Source organism: Physcomitrium patens, chromosome 13 (assembly GCF_059467195.1).
Source record: "Physcomitrium patens ecotype Gransden chromosome 13, ASM5946719v1, whole genome shotgun sequence".
Classification (NCBI taxonomy): Eukaryota; Viridiplantae; Streptophyta; class Bryopsida; order Funariales; family Funariaceae; genus Physcomitrium; species Physcomitrium patens.
The window spans coordinates 5,585,839-5,603,095 of record NC_143422.1 but is presented as its reverse complement, the minus strand read 5'-3'; the positions used below and the strand labels follow the sequence as shown (position 1 = coordinate 5,603,095).

Below are 17,257 nucleotides of genomic sequence, written 5' to 3'. Positions count from 1 at the left end.
AAGAAGAAGAATTTTACAAGCTCTTGATTTATCATTTAATATTTAAATAATTGAAAATTTAAAAAATCATTCAAGTTAAAAAGATTTAAAAAAAATATTTACTCTTGAATCTACTGAAATTTAAAGTTTTTTTTAAAAAAATTAAAATTATATTTGAAAATCTTGATGTAATTTAACTTACACTGAAGTTTTAGTACCAACTTAATATACTTAAATGAAAATAAATGCTGAAATATTATCTTTATAAATTTTGTTTATAATATCATCAATTCAACAATTAATATACAACTACTTATCAATATATGATTAATTATTCTGTAATTATTATTGTAGATATTTAAATCTAATTTAATATTTTATAATTTTTAATTATTTTGAATAGGCAATAAATTTATTTTGATTTTTGTAGTTTATCCAAGCAAATATAGTCTTTTAAAAATAAATATTTTGTGTTTTATTAAGTCAAAATTATTAGACAAGTTGTTAAAGTATTTATGTTATATTATAAATATTGATATTACTTTTATAATAGCAAATTTTAGAAACCAATCATGTAAATTGTAGGTTTGCTAGATGTAATATAGATAAGCAATAAACTTTTTATATTCTTGCATTCTTGAATTAAATTATAAATAATATACATCTTATTTTTTTTAAAGTGTGTGTAGAGTTTTGCATGTAATTTTTGTTAAAGATAAAATAAATTTAATTTATTGGAATTTATTTTTTTTCAAAATAAACATTTAAAATATTCAAGAGTAAAAATTTAATAATATCTTTTGTGCCTTTATATTTCTTGTATATTTATTTTTATTATTTTTTATTATCTTTGTGCATATTAATATATAAAAAATGGATGTAAGAAATAGAAGATAATTAAATGTTGCAATAGTTGTTATGTAATGCAATTAAATAAATATTTAATATAAAAATATAAATTATAAAAATATACTTTTATAATTAATAATGTGGTCCATCTGTATAATAAATTTAAAAAGTTTTTGTTAGATTATTTTGGCTATTTAAAAGAAGTTGCTAGGTACATATTATTTGGTCATTTATAAATTGAGTTCAGAATATATTAGTGATTTTTAAAAAGGTAACAAAAGTATTAATTATAATTGATAGGTAGTATTATTGTTTGATTGAAATAAAGTAGAGGTTTAATTGTGAGAATAGTCAAGCAACAAAATGTTATTGCTTTTATGTAAAATTATATAAAAAATCCACTCTTAAATTCAATCAAATTATCTAAATCTCTATGTTATTAATAAATTGATTACTAAAAAAAATAAAGATATTATTATTATTATTATTATTATTATTATTAGTCTTTAAGTTTTTAGCAATATTTAAAATAAAATTCCAATAAACTACACTTAAGTATTTAAGAATAAAAAATACATACACACACACACACATATATATATATCTATATCTATATATAGTATGTTATTCAATTAATTTATTAATATAAGCTTAATTCTAGATATTTGATATTACTAATACACTTGTTTGTTCCTATTAATTTATTTATTATGTCTTATTAGAAAAAAAAGAAAATCTCAATTTAAATATTTTTCATAAGATTAATATATATATATATATATATATGTCAAGAATCAATGTCGTATTTGTCAAAAATGAGTCAAAATTTTGTTTGTATCTAAATAAAATATAATATGTACACAACTTATAAATAGAATATAATCTATTAAATCTTTCTATGTAATTGTTCATCATCATAGGAAAACATCTTAAAATCAACAAAAGATTTCAAAGAAAACTAGTCTCCAAAGCCAAGCCAGTGCCCAAGAGCCATGAGGAAGGCCACATGACCCCCATTGTACCTCACACCATTCCATGTCAAACTTCCGACTTTTGCCAATTAGTTGTCTCAGCATCGCATTAGGTACCTGGAAATGCAAGGAAAGGTCCGACCTGGTGTACCAGGCAGCTTGTTGATAGGTCCCATGGTTTCTATGCTTGAATTGTTTCCATGAGGATTTGCGTTTCGCATGATGCCATGGAGAGGCTCTCGGCGATGAAGCAGGGGGTGGAATTAGTCTCATTTGAAATGTGGTGTTGCAGGCCATGGATGTGGAAGATCGGTTATTGTTGCTGTTGCCGGAGTCGAATTGGACGTGCGTTGCAGAGAGAAGCTTTGGTCCCATCGGCTGTGGGAACGGGATACATTTTGACGGTATCGAGGCTCATGATTCTTTGAAGGAGACCTAAAATCTTTGTGAAAGTTCATCGCAGACAACGTTGTCAAGGAGGAGGACGAAGCTTTGAGTTGATTGAAGGTGTGCAGCTTCTAAGGATTAGCCTTTTTTCCTTTTGGTTCGTTCAATTAGAGTTTGATTTGAATGTGTCCACGCTTTAACCCTAATATTTTTAATCTACAATAGTGATTCGCGGATATCTAAGTTGAGTGGCCTCTGACTTGACATCAACATTGCGGTAGAAGATGAGTATCATTGATAATAATGGCTTGAATATTGGCAGTGTTACTGAATGCAAATTCAAGGTTCAGGAAATGTTAGGTTAACACTGTATGTCTCGTGAAACTTCATTCACGTTCGACGTCTTATAGCTTATAAATTATGGATGGCGTTTGGAATACAGAAGAGGGACAGAATATCACAATGGGAGCTCCTACCAAAACAGCCTCTAAGATCCTCGTAGGGCGGCCAATACAGGATTCGGAACTTGAGAAGAGCAGGCAGAAAAGGGGAAACAAGTTGCGCCCGGTTCTCTTGGTATCTGAGATGCATGAAAAGGAAGAGCAACAGAGGACACGGGTTGCTCCGAAGGAAATTATCTTTGATCCTCCCCAGCAGAATCTTATGTTTGATTACCGGGTCCATCGTGGCTCCACGCGTGTTCCGAGCATGGTAAGACCATGTCTGAAATTTCCCTTGACTGAAGTGATTTGCTACTACTTATTATTAACGGATCTTGTAAGTGAAGGGATTAGCCTCACACGCATTTTTCTATATCTTCTCGAAGCTTTTTAGTTGGTAAGCCTGTGACTGCAAGTTATTGAAAATGTATTGCATGTTCTTGCAGCCTGAACCATTATCCCCTCCTCGTAAACCGAAGGTTAGGAATGATGTGTCCGACCTTCGTTCGAGGACACCAATACCTCAGCTCGCCGTGGTACCTCCATTACATTTCTCTCATCAAAAGGAAATTGATAATCACGTGTATTCTAATAGTACATGTGTCGAACAAACCTGGAATGTAGAATCTAGTTGAGAGGGACTATTACCGTCTGTTTTTTTATAGTTGGATCATTACTTGGAGCCACTGCCAAATCCTGATAGAGAGGAGCTGGATCCTTCTCCACCAAAACGTCCCATTCCTCCCTTTGCTCCGTGGCCTCCACTTCCAGAAAAAGAAACACAGGTACATTTTTCGATCCATCTTGACCTGCCCCTCATCATATCATATGGGTCGGAAAATGTATGCACCGAAGTTATGCATCCCTCAAGCTTACTTCAGATTATGAGCATCTTGAAGGGAATGGGCATACTGAAAGAGTCTAATTATCGCACTTGAAATTGAAATTCTTCTCCTCACTTTAAATAGTAGCTGCAGGGTTACTAACCCATTTACACAATAGCTATCGGTTTGAAGAATGGTGTGCATCATTTACAGATTTGGCCAGGAGATTTGTTCTGGTTCGATGACGATGTGGAGCCCATGCTCGAGCAGCTTGTCGGACGTTGTCTTGAGCAGGGTTACATGGAATGCCAAGAGAGCTTGACAATTGAAGCGCAACGAGCTCAGCAAGTTCGCCACTTTTCTCTTTTGCTCCTCCAACTGTCTAGCTTTTGGCCTGGTGGGCAGATGCTGTGCTGATTTTGGTCCCACTACTTCGGTGATTATCAGAGGAATATTATAGATTCAGCGGAAAGGGGTTCAGTTTTAACTAATTCTCCCTCTCTATGTACGCGTAGAAGTTTGGAAGGTTTGTTACACCATGATGGTTCCAGATAAAAAGCCCACACAAGTACTCTCTCTGTGACTAGGGCGTCCCTTTCGTATTTAGTGGATTCATCGTTCCCTTGACACTGCTCAGGAAAACTTTGAGCTCATCCAAGCGTGCGAGCTAGATGTTTGGCAACGCATGCGCCTGGCGGAGATTCGAGTGAACGAAGAAAGACTGAGACGTTTAGACCAAAAGAAAGTCGCCGACGTCTCCGAAGCATGCTTGAAAAGCAAGGTATGCGACCTCTCTAGCTGTCCCATTGCCTCTGGTTGATCAACTCAACTACACGGTTATCTCTCCCATCTTATTGAGCAGGAAGTTTTGAAGATTGAAACTCTCTGGGGATTGATGCAGGTGGAATTGCAGCAAATTGCTAACAGCTTCTTGAACACCCTCAAGGCTGAGGTCTTTCACAGTTTGGAAGCTAAGGGAATGTTCTTGGATCCGTGCGAGGAGGAGGTTAGTACATTTCTCTGCTCAGTCGATTGCACATTTGTGCAACTAATGTTTCGCCACTCAGGTATTAGATGACGGGTATTCCAATACACATGTTGCATCCGTCTGATTTCCTTTTGCTTGTGGCGCAGCTGAAAGCGCTTTACTTGCCCACATTGGTGAGGAAGATGGAGTTAGAATGCAATGAGATGATCAATTACCGCCTGACCACGCAGCTCTTGGTAAGACCCCTACTCGCACTAGAAACATTTGTGAGCAACGTGTGCGCAAATTTCTTTGCTACTCCTATGAAGTCCGTATTCCTCAATTGGCTGTGTGTCTGATGCAGGTGGACGAAACAGTGGAGTGTCCTATGTATATGGAGAGAGCAGAGGAAGGAATGGACCTCATCCTTGGAAGGTTACTTGGCATATTGGATTCATGGATTTGTTATGAGGACAACGTGGGGATTGAGCTGGAAGCAGCGGAGATTGCTTCTGAGAGAATCATGCAGGGTTCTGTCGGGGAAGTGTGCTTAGTAACTGCAACGTCCCATGCTGTTCTGAACGGTGCATTAGAGGCCACAGACGAAGCATTTGACACGGTTCACAGGTTTATGGAGAATGTTTTAGACCAAACCCGAGAAGACGAGCAGTTCGGATCTTTACTGAGCCAATTTCAAGATGACAGATAAAGAGTCTTAGCCGTCAAGTTTCCTTTGTTTCACGACCTAGATAATTTGACAATCGTGAAAGCTAGCCATGTAAAGTTGTACATGTGGTAAGTCATGCCTGCTTCTCAATGCCCAGTTACATAGTCAATTATTTAAGACAAGACTATGTGTTGATAAAGCCGCTCAATGTAACAACCTGAAAAAATTACTGATCTCCAAATATCATTGTAAAGAAGAAATTCATTATGGGTAGTGCACTTGACCCTACATAGTGCAAAATATGACTAAAATGTTCTACATTGATGTTATAAGTCGAAATTCAAAATCTGGACATTGTTGCGAAACCAGCCTCTTTCCCATCACAAACTCATGCGAGACTTCACTGCATTCAAGATGAAATCCTGACAGCATTCACTTCACAGCCCTATTACCAGACAGACTAAAAGTAGGTTTCATTCTGTTACGATTCTGAGACGTGACATCAGAATTTCTCAGAAAAACAGAAGCTAAATAGCCTCCATCAATGAACTATTTTTTCCAAAACTCAAACATCACATTTAAATTCAGTGTCAGATCCCAAAAACGCTCCCACGATTGGAATTGATTTGTCTGCGTAATATTGCTACGCCTTTAAAGACCAGTTCTAGTAAAACGTGTACCAACACTTTCCACTACTTTGATACTCCAGCCCATTGAAAAGAAAGTCAAGATTGTAGTAACTTGGCGTAGTGATACCTGTCAATCCCACTAACCTCGTAGATCCATAGTGAACATATTTCTGCGAGCTTAGGCAGATTGCTGTATTTCTGTGAGCATAGCTATAGCAAACTTTCAGAAACCCGAGCACTCAACTAGATTACAAATTCCGACCTCCCTTCAACATACGCAACTATTTATGGCATTCGAAGCTCAAGGTCCAAATCGTGTTATTATGTAGAGAGACAGCGAAGATAATAACAAGTCTTAACCAAAGTCAAAATTGTCAGAGACTCAAACATAGAAACACTAAAATTGTAGCAGAATCCTTGCTCAGCCAGTTTAAACCCTAGCCACATCTGAAGCTCCTCCAACAGCCGCAGGAGTCGTGACTAAAGAATTCCTACTCAGAAACTCCGAGTTCTGCTTCCACGCGTCCCCAGTCTCGTACACCTCCTTCTTCCAGATTGGCACGGAAGCCTTAAGCTCATCAATCAAGAACTCACACGCATGAAGTGATTCTTTCCGGTGAACAGACGACACTGCGACCAACACACTCTCCTCCCCGACACCCACGACGCCGATCCGGTGCACAATCGCTATCCTCGTGAGCGCCCAGCGCGACCGCGCTACCTTGCAAATCCTTCGTAGGTGCTCGAGCGCCATGGCATGGTAGGCCTCGTACCGAAGCTCCAGCACCCGCTTGTCCTCAAACATGTCCCGCGTTGTGCCCAGAAATGTGGCGATGGCGCCCGCTCCATCGTCACGCACCACATCCACATACTTCTTCAAGTCGATCACCTCCTCCACAATCTCCACCACATCGCCATCGTCCCCGACCATGTCCACTTCCCCCACCTCCCCAAAACTTCAACACCCAACTACCAAACACACCCACAAAAACCCACCACAACTGCAAATCCAATTCCAACCCACAAATCAAGCTTCGAATCCTTCCCTACCCAGCTTCGAATTCTTGCTACGTCCTCTACTGAATTCCGCAACCAAGTGCATATCATGCTCGGATTGTGGGGCTCACTCGCAAAACGACGTGATGGCTACAGAATCTCGGAAATTGGTTGCGAGATATGTAGCACCCAAGTCGCCACATTCGGACGTCGAGCTCCGATTTCTACTCTCCCCGACCAGGTGAGGCACCCACTTTCTAAATATTTATGAATTGTGTTTGTAAGTGTATTTAAGATTTCTCATGATTTAAGACTGTAATAATGTTTCATTGTGTTTCAACCGAATTCTTGTGTAGTATGGTAATTGCAACAATTAATACATTATAAAATTTACTAGAAATAAGATTTAAAAATTAGCCATGATGAAACATATACCTAGATTTTACTAAAGTGTGGATGAATGATGTTGATTCCAAAATTAAACACACTTCCTTGTATTTTAAAGAAAAAAACTCTAAAAAATACCATTTTAAACCGTTTTTAACTAATTTCAATAAAAAAAAATTATCATTTTCAGGGCAAATCAAGAAAATCTAAGAATAAGAATTATGGTTTTTGGCAAATTAGGCAAAATTCATACAAAATAACAACCCACCTATTAATTGAGAGATGAGGGAGTATGTCCAATTATTTAATCAATATACGAAATTTGAGTAGCTTGAATCAAATCCAACCACTTATAAAGTTTGTGTTCAAAAACATTGTTTAGTTAGTCTCTTCATTTTGTGAAGTTGTCTGTAAGTGAATCTTCAATCCAATTAACCTTCTTTCAATCTACAACCAATATACAAAATAGAATCACCAAAACAAAACAAATAAATAAGAGACTCAAGTAATTAAAACACATTAAGCAAGCATGTTTAAGTTAAAAAGTTGAAGAGATTGATATTAAAAAAAAAATTAAGAAATATATATATTTTTAATTCACACCTTATAAAAAAAATAACTTGCAAAACGACAAAGAGACAATTCACATTAGATTCTATTTTAATTAGTACAATATAATATAGAAGATTGATAAAGCAACTCAAATTTTTAGTAAAGCGATCCATCCATCATCACAATTTTACACATCAACAATACAAATCTTCTTTATCAAACCCTAACCTATATTCAAATAAACAGAATCATCATTTTGGATATAATTCCCAACAGTTCTCAACAATTCTCAATGGCTAGTAATAACGTCTTTCTATTGCTCTTCTCCTACTTGTCCTACAATTAAGGGTGTACTGAATTTATTAATTCATCTTATTCTAGTATATATTCTTTTTTAGATTGTGTATAATGGATAGAGGAGCAGAAATTGTATATTTTATAATTTTTTTGCATTTTGCAATAGAAAGTGAGGGATATATGTGTACACCACCAAAGGGATATTTTTAGAGTATAGAAAAAATGAAACATTGTTGTATTATGTATCTTCTTGCTTGAAAATGCACCGGGTATCTAGTTGTAGAAGGTAAGTAGAAATGCAACAACAATTCTACCAAGTCTAATAGAGTCTTAAATAAACTTCAAGTAATCCTTAATAATTCCAATCAGACTTTGATCAATTAAAATAAATTTAAAAGAAGTCACAAAAGAAACACAAAGAAGTCATAATTTAATCTCAAAGAAATATAATAAAGAAACTCTAAAAAAATATAAAAATAAAACCTTAAAGAAATAATAATAACTTCAAAAAAATTCTATAAATGAAAATTCTATAAAGAAGTGATTAAGAATCTTTTAAAATACTAAAAATAGAAAATTTAAATAAATCCTAAATAAATCCTAATCAATCCTAATTTAATTCTAATTGAAAGCCTAATGAACCTTAACCAAGCCAAGGTCAAATTCCAATCAAAATCCTAATTAAAATCTTAATAAATCTTAATTAAATCTTAGATCAAACCCAAATGAAATCCTAAATTGTAGAAAAATCCTAAATCCTAAGTAAATTCTAAATCTTAACCTTAAACCAAATCCTAATGAAATCCAAATCCTAAACAATTCTAAGAACATTCTAAGTAAATTTCAATCAATTACTATAGCTATTTGAAACCTCAATAAATATTAATTGAACCATAGATCTTGATTAAAATTTCACCCGAAATTTAATCAACAAAAAATTAACAAGAATACAAAATTTGAAAAGAATCTAATTACAAGAAAAGCTCCCAAAACGACTTACTAATTTCAAGAAAAGCTCCCAAAACCTCTTGGTCATTGGCTGCCTTCCTTCTCCAACTTGAATGCTCATCTTTCAATACCAATTTCTCTTTGTTGAACTATTTAATTGCTCCAAAAAATTGAGTTATGTATAGATATTCAAGTCTTAAGTGAATTTTTCAAATTTTGCTTCAATCCAATTGGCAGATATTGCTAAATCTCAAAATCACTCATTGATCCAAAATCTCAAATTTTTGAGACCATAATCCACAAAAATCCTCATATGTTTCAATCTAACTACTCGATTGACCTCAAATTTTGTACACACATTTATAACAAGTGTACCAACTAATTTTCCAAATTTTACTTGTATACATGTTGTAAAACTCAAGAAACCTTTAAATTTGTAATCATATTTTTATTTCTCAAAATCTAAATCTATTGAGAATATTATTAATTCTAAAAATCCTTCAAAATCTCAATATTGATCCAAATGATATAAAATCAATGACTAAAAATCTCTCCTTAAGTTTGCTCTCAAATTTCTTTCTTTGATTTACAAAAGAATATTGGAATTGCAATAGGTGCATAGTTTTGTGCCTTAGAATCTAATTTCAATTTAGATTGTCAACCAATCTTCTTTGGATATAAATTTTTAATAATTTGAAGTAAGTTTTGCTTTAATCTATTTTTAAATCTCTTCTAAATATGTTTATATCATTTTTTTATTTTTATTTATTTATTTATTTTTAATTTTTTTATTTCATTTACTTTGATTTGGCTCATTTATATCTCTACAAAGTAAATAGAAGTTCTTTCTACAAAAGGCAGCATTAAGACTAAACTTTTTACTACCTTTCTATAATTTATTATTATTTTTTTGTTACATCTTTTTACTAGACTCTTCTATAATAACATCTATTTTTTATTTTTTACTATATAATTGTATTATGACATGACAACATAATATTGATGAATTTACACATAATCAAGGCTATGTTGTATGCAAGCTACACATTGATAAAGATTACATTAATTACAAGTGTGACAAAGGAGAGGTTTATTAAGATCAATTTTTTCATTCTCACAAACAAAATAGTGTAAGTCCTCTAATACAATGTCCATTTGCATTGCATGCTTGTGATTAATATAATAGTACTCAATGGCATTTAATTATTTGAAATGCTTTTTGTAACCATGGAGCTACTTCTTTTCTTTTAGGCCATCTATTTTCTTGCCATTTGTAACTAGCCAAAAAAGAAGTAACTTCACGATTACTAGCCATTAAGTATCTCATCAAAAAATATTGTTGTTGCCTTATATGAAAGTGATACTAATAGCAAAGTCATTGCTTGAACTATTTAGAATGAGCAAAAAATATTATATCACATTGCACTTATTGGACAATCACCTATTATATATCTTGTGAAAATTTTACAAAGAGCTAATTGCTATTTTACTTATCATTGTGATGATGAGGATAAAGTTACTTATTTATTTTTAATATATCTTGATTGTATTCAACTTGCAAAAAGGTGCCATTTTTTCATTATTATAGATTTTACATACAAAACAAATAGATTTAAAATACTAATGTTATATATTATAGGAATGACAAGTTTCAATATTTCATTTACTATTTGTGTTGTTTTTTTTCTAAAAAAAAATAGAATCCTTCTTATGTTGGATATTTACTCAATTTTAAGAAGTATATAAAGAAATTTGATCCACTTTCATAGGAAATGATAGGAATTTAGCATTAATAAATGCCATTGAATTAATATTTCTCACTTCAAACATGTTACTTTGTATTTGATATATACAAAAAAATATGTTAGAAAATTACAAAAAATACTTTTCAAACAAAGTAGAGTTAGGATGATCTTCATTTCTTGTAGATTGGACCATTTTAATTAAAACATATTTTTTAGAGCTTTTTAATTTGGAGTGGAGTAATCTTTGTAAGAACTACATTCCTATTATTGCTCAAGAAAGTTTAAAACAAACATATATTGCTTATCAATATAATATTGGTTTCTTTACCAATGTTGTGAAACATGTATCTTTACAAGCTTTTAATCTTATCTTTGAGGAATATAAAAAAGTAAGAGTAAAAATTGATGAATATAATTTTTTTTATACAAGGAAAATGACAAACCCATTAGGTCTACTATATAAGCATCAAATAAGAATTTTATAGGAAAAAAGAGATATTTTATCAATTAATAATTTTCATCATTAATAATACTTTGTAAATACTCTTGTTAAGTTTATTCCAATACCACCTATAGTTCCATTTTCTTTTGAAAGTTTATATCCACTTTAAGCTACTGTTAGTCAAACTTTTGATGTTTTACTTCTTCACTAACAAGAAAATCTATATGAAAGATTGATTTAGCTTTAACAATAATTGTACAATTAAAAAAATCTATGAATGAGTTGCTCAAAGAAAAGACTAGTAGGAGCAAGAAATAGAACCAAAAGTAACATGCATGCAAAAACATCAACACAACAATCTGCATCAAAGTTTGAAACTATAGAAGCAAGAATAAGGAGATATTTTTGCAGAAATTGCAAGTCAATGGGATATAATATCCGTACATCCTACAAAGATAATTTTTTCCTCAAAATTATCTATGAATAATATACAAACAAAATAGAATTCAATAGTATGCTTTGAAAAAGTAATACATATAATCATTTAAAAAATTATAGATGGTTATTAATTCAAGTGATATTAATTATCAATTTATTTCATATTAAAAAAGTAAAAATGATATATTTAATGTCATTTTTTAATTAACATTTATTAACATTTCAAAATAATGTATTCATTCAATTTTTTTTTAAAGTAATAATCAAATTTTATTTAAGAAAAAAATTAATTTAAATGAATTTGGCTACATAAAAAGAACATTTGATTTGGATTGCAATTGTGATGAATGGAAGGAAATGGCCTATTTAAAAATACATATAAACAATACAAAGTACCTTCCAATGAACAACATATTGATATTATTCAATACAAAGTACCTTCCAATGAACAACATATAAATACACATATTGATAACAAAGCTAAGCTCTGCATCTATGAAAAAGCTTCTATTGCTTCACATTACATACCATCCAAAATCTCACACACTTCTATGAATAAGATCCAAAATCTTATATTCATAGCTCTAAAATCTTAGAAGAAGGTCCTACTTTGTACCTTCTAATGAATAATATATAGATTAATTTCCAAACATGTCTAAAATTAAATCCTTCTTTTCATCTTATATATATATATATATAATATTAAATTTCTAAATCAAATATATAAGAATAAAAGAATGTAGTTGATGAATAAAGGACGTTGATGAGAGTTATGAAATAAGTCTTTTAATCTATATATGAGATGTAAAGCAATTCACAAAATACTAGGTATTGTGGTAGAAATAGGATAGAATTGAAGCAAGTCGTCCACTTAAAATGATTGACTTTTTTTAAAAAGAAATATAGTAAAATTTAAAAACATCAAAAATTACAATTATTTAACTCCAAAATCTTAGATTTAAATTTAAAAAATTCAAAAAAAAGAAGATAATTTTTTTTTAAGGTTTTTATTTCACAAAGATGATTAATCTATAGGATTATTTTCATATAAGGCTATGAAGTTCAGATTTCTCACTTTTATACTGTAAAAATGCTATAAATTGTAATATTTTGTTCTATAAATGCTATTAAGATCAAAGCAATGATTTTGTGAAAAATTTTTGAGACTTGCAGTTCTAAGCTAAGTTCCAACATGTAATTGATGTTCTTTTTGATGGCATGCAATGTTAGGCTCAATGCATAGAAATAAAAATATTTTTAGGTGATACCACCAATCTATTAGCAATACCACTCCTAGTGTTGTAGTAGAAAAAGTTTTCTTCAAAAAAACATTAGGCCTCTCATTGCCATTAATTGTTCAAATTAGTTGTAAGTTTATAAAATAAAAGTATTATTTATAGCTTGACTTTAAGAAGAAAATTATATTAAATACACAATTCTAGGATGGACAAGAATATCTAAGATGTCACAAGATATCCTAAAATAACTTCTACTCTTATGGAGATCTCTTCTATATATATATATATTACTTGATAAATTTTAATCTAACCATCTACTTAGGTTCTCTAAAAGTTAACTTATATTTTTTTCTACCTCCATACACAAAATAAACTATAAATTCATTATAAATCTTTGGTTATTGCCTAATTTCTTATAGGTACTAAACATATCAATTTTTAGGCATATGCATACTAATTCCATCATATTTCAAAAACCTAATGCTCAAATACCATGAATTTTTTGTATAAAACTTTTTAACATAATCATCTATACTTGTGAAAAATGTGAATAAAAAATTTATCCAAAAACTCAAGGTATGGCCGAAATCAAAACCTCCAACAAAACAAATTCACTTAAAAATTCTAGTTTTCAAGCACTAACTTCTAACAATTCTTTTTTCTTTGTTCTAGATTTGAATGTATTGATTCTTTTATATAAAATATAACTCTTTAAGTTAACTTTTGAATCTCACTTTTCAATTATAAATACTTTTTTGTAATTATCTATATGCTTAAAAGAATAATATGTCACAGACACAAAATACAGACTTGAAATCTAACAAGAAGTTCAAGAAGAAGTGACAGAACTAGATTAAACAGATGAGTACAAGAACAACACCAGAAAGGTGAGCTAGAACTCCAAGAGATGTGTTGTCGAGACTGAAGAACTCTTCAGCCTCGACTCCTATATATACTACTGGCCTATGGTTCTAAGGAAGCGCATCAAGAAGCTTCCCAAGAACTATGAAGCTTCTCGAGCAACTACCCAAGAGCTAGGAAGCTTCTCAAGTAACTTCCTAGAATCTACTAGAATATTCTAAGAATCTTCTAGAGCCTTTAAGGGAATCTTTAGGGAATCTTCAAAGAATCTTTAGGGAATCTTTGAAGAATATTCTAAGAGAATATTCAAGGAATCTTTTGGAAGTTTCTAGAGACTTCTTTCTAGAAGGTTCTAGAAACTTGTCTCTAGAAAGGTCTAACGACTATGTCCCTAACATAATAGTAGGTATCAAATTCACTCCCTAATTTCAAGCAACTATATCTCTCTCATCAAAAGCTTCAAATTACATATTTTTTTCTTCTAAATTCTAGCCTAGAACATAAGCTTTTTGAATCCAACCTCTAACCTTTGAATGAATTACCTTACGTCAAATAGTTTGTCTTGTATCAAATAGACCGCCCTAAAGTAGTCTCAAATTCAAGTGTAGTCCTACATATCATCTGTCAAGGACAAGAACTCGATGAAAAAGCAGTTCAAACAAGTAAGCCTTCACTCAAAGAAAAGTAACAAAATATAAATAATAAGTATGTATATTGAAAGAGAAACTAGAATGGCTATTGCCAAAAGACAAGAAAACTAGAGACACTTGAAACTAGACTAGAAGCAAGAAATGAGTTGACAAGAGTGAAGAAGCCTTCACTCTTGTCTCTATATATACTATCTAACTAGGGGCTACGTGGCGACGTTCTATAGGACCTCCAATATGTGTTGACTTTGTAGAACACATGCCTTGACTTACAAGGCAAGTTTTTCTACGTGCGGGCCACATCGTTAGCTTGATCTTCAAGCTAACAACATGTGTGGCACATGGCCAACTTGCTGACCACGTTTCTAATCCAAAAAGTCAATTAAAGACACCTATGAAGTCAAAGCAGCGTCTAGGAAGTTTCTAGGAAGCTTCTATATTAAATATTATAGAATTAACTTACTTTTATCTACTTTTACTTACTTCTACCTATTTCTATATGTAATTATTAGCTTACATGATTATGGTCGTGACATTACTCCCCCTTCTAGAGACGAGTTCCACGAGGAGTGGTCATCATATGTTGAGGAAATCTATGATGCGACGAATTGTATTTGTTACATACTCTGATCTCTGTTCTCTTCAAAGATGATTGATAGGGCCTCTCAACCATCGATAGTGTCCCATACCAGGGCGGGAAGACCACCCAGTTATTTGATCATTGTTGAGGCCTTCGTAACTTCCTTCGAATAGAATATTTGGAACACCATCAGGAGTTGTTCCTACCTCTAGCAAAATCACCAAACATCGGGAGTCCCTTCCCAAATCGTGATACCTAACGCGTTGTATCTCACCATCTATTCGAGGAAGAACATGTCGTTCTTGAAGATCTTCATCTCGATTGCATCATCTTGAAGGTTGTGACAATCATAATGTCTCGTCCGGCAGGTCACCAAACGAAGGTTCTTGAGTTGAATCCGCTGGTTGTTGGCTCTTTATCTAATTAGCGTCACAAATGCAAAGAAGTTACAAACAAGGATAGGAAATTGAATGTTATCTTGCCTCAATCTTGTCTCTTTTATAAGAGAGATTTTCATCTTGGTTTTGATGGATGTCGTTGATGAAAAACTTTGACTTTAGTTGATGCATTTGCTAGATTCTTGGATGGCTCCCATGTGCGTTTACTAATATCATATCCGCGCCAATGAACAAGATATTTCAGCTTATTTTGGCACCGCCTTGAGTCTAATATCTCTTCTACCTCAAATTCTTCATTATTATCTACTTCTATAGGAGGCGGTGGCATTTGTCTTCTTCCTTGTATATCCACTGTCTTATATGGTTCAAGAAGAGACACGTGGAATATAGGATGGATCTTCATTGACTCCAGTAGATGTAACCGATATGCAACTAGGTTGATCTGTTCAGAAACAAAAAAGGGGCCAAGCCTACGATAGTCCAACTTGTCACAAGGTCGAGTAGTCTTGATATTGCGACAAAGTAGCCATACCTTATCACCCACGTTGAGTTGTGGTTGCTCCTTACGATATAGATCTACGTTTATCTTTTGTCGTTCTTGAGCTTCCTTCAATTGCGTCTTCTTTATTGCATGTAACTCTGACAACCGATTTGCCATACCTTCTGCTGTAGGATTATCAACTTTTGAAAAATCAAAAGTATCAAGTCGTGGATGATAGCCATAATTGGCAAAGAAAGGTGTTTGTTGCGTGGAAGAATGTACCGTATTATTATAAGCAAACTCTACCAATGACAGAAGGGTTGTCCAATCATCTTGTTGGTAGTTGATAGTATACCTTAAATATTGCTCCAAGACTTGGTTTACGCGCTCTGTTTGTCCATCAGTTTGAGGATAGAAAGCCGAAGATAGCTTTATGTCCACTTTTAAAATCTTGAAAAGGGTCCTCCAAAATCTTGACACAAATTGAGTTCCCCTATCCGATATGATATCTTTAGGTAATCCATGATAGCGATAGATATTATCAATGAAAAGCTTAGCTGTTTCTTCACCTGTGATAGATTTTGTACATGGCATAAAATGTGCCATCTTGGTGAAACGATCTACTATCACAAATATAGAATCATAAGATCTTGAGCTTGGAAGATTTGTGATGAAATCCATAGAAACAGAAGACCATGGTTGTTTTGGTATAGGTAATGGCTGAAGAAGTCCGTAAGGTCGATGACGAGGAATTTTTGATCTTGAACAAATATCACATGATTGTACAAAGTCTTTGACTGACTTCCACATTTGTGGCCACCAAAAATCTCTTGATATGAGTTCCAAAGTCTTATTATATCCAAAGTGCCCTGCTGCTGGAAAGTTATGACGTGCTTGAAGAACACGTAAACGTGCTTCTCCTTCTGGAACATATAGGCGTCCTTCAAAATATAATAGATTATTCTTGAACTCGAACTTAGAAGGATCATGAGACTTGGAAGAATTATTCTCGATATCATGAACAAGAGGATCTGAGGACATACTGGACTGGATTTGCTTGAGAAAATTTGAATCAACAGTCAATGTTGATTTCATTGCTCGGAGATGAAATTGCTCCGGTTTCAAGAGGACCGTTCTTTGTTGCTCAAAAGCTGCATCTCCTTTTTTTGGTGCAAAATAAGAACGTCTAGATAGGGCATTGGACAAACCTTGTTGTTTTCTTGGTCGATAAGTGATAATGAACTCGAATCTTGACAAAAACATACTCCAACGAGCTTGACGACGATTCAATACGCGTGCTGACATGAAATACTCGAGGTTCTTGTGATCTGTATATACAATGATTGGACTAGAAGTGCCTTCTAGATAATGATGCCATTCTTGAAAGGAATCCACGATCGCAAGAAGTTCTTTATCATGGATCTCATAATTGATCTCAGCTGTTGAGAATTTTCTTGAATGAAAAGCTATCGGATGAAGTTTGTCATCTGTTCCCATTTATGATAAAACTGCATCCAAGGCAAAATCTGATGCA

General features: G+C 32.9%; 2 protein-coding genes and 1 long non-coding RNA gene across 3 annotated transcripts; 2 read left to right on the top strand and 1 right to left on the bottom strand.

Moving 5' to 3' along the window:
* The first annotated feature begins 1,804 nt into the window (after positions 1 to 1,804).
* LOC149987918 (uncharacterized) lies at positions 1,805 to 2,288 on the top strand. The gene is made up of 2 exons (XR_016506001.1): positions 1,805 to 1,934; positions 2,092 to 2,288. It is a non-coding gene; the product is annotated as an uncharacterized LOC149987918 (long non-coding RNA).
* On the top strand, positions 1,929 to 5,449 carry LOC112290107 (flagellar radial spoke protein 3). The gene is made up of 9 exons (XM_073537996.2): positions 1,929 to 2,306; positions 2,629 to 2,897; positions 3,073 to 3,162; positions 3,292 to 3,411; positions 3,664 to 3,798; positions 4,088 to 4,231; positions 4,352 to 4,456; positions 4,585 to 4,674; positions 4,782 to 5,449. Exons 2-9 carry the CDS (start codon positions 2,649 to 2,651, stop codon positions 5,124 to 5,126), a joined length of 1,278 nt encoding a protein of 425 aa, XP_073394097.1. The 5' UTR covers positions 1,929 to 2,306; positions 2,629 to 2,648; the 3' UTR covers positions 5,127 to 5,449.
* A 548-nt stretch (positions 5,450 to 5,997) lies between these two features.
* Positions 5,998 to 6,979, bottom strand: LOC112290108 (molybdopterin synthase catalytic subunit). The gene has a single exon (XM_024536058.3). It carries the CDS (start codon positions 6,642 to 6,644, stop codon positions 6,144 to 6,146), a length of 501 nt encoding a protein of 166 aa, XP_024391826.1. The 5' UTR covers positions 6,645 to 6,979; the 3' UTR covers positions 5,998 to 6,143.
* Between the last annotated feature and the right edge of the window lie 10,278 nt (positions 6,980 to 17,257).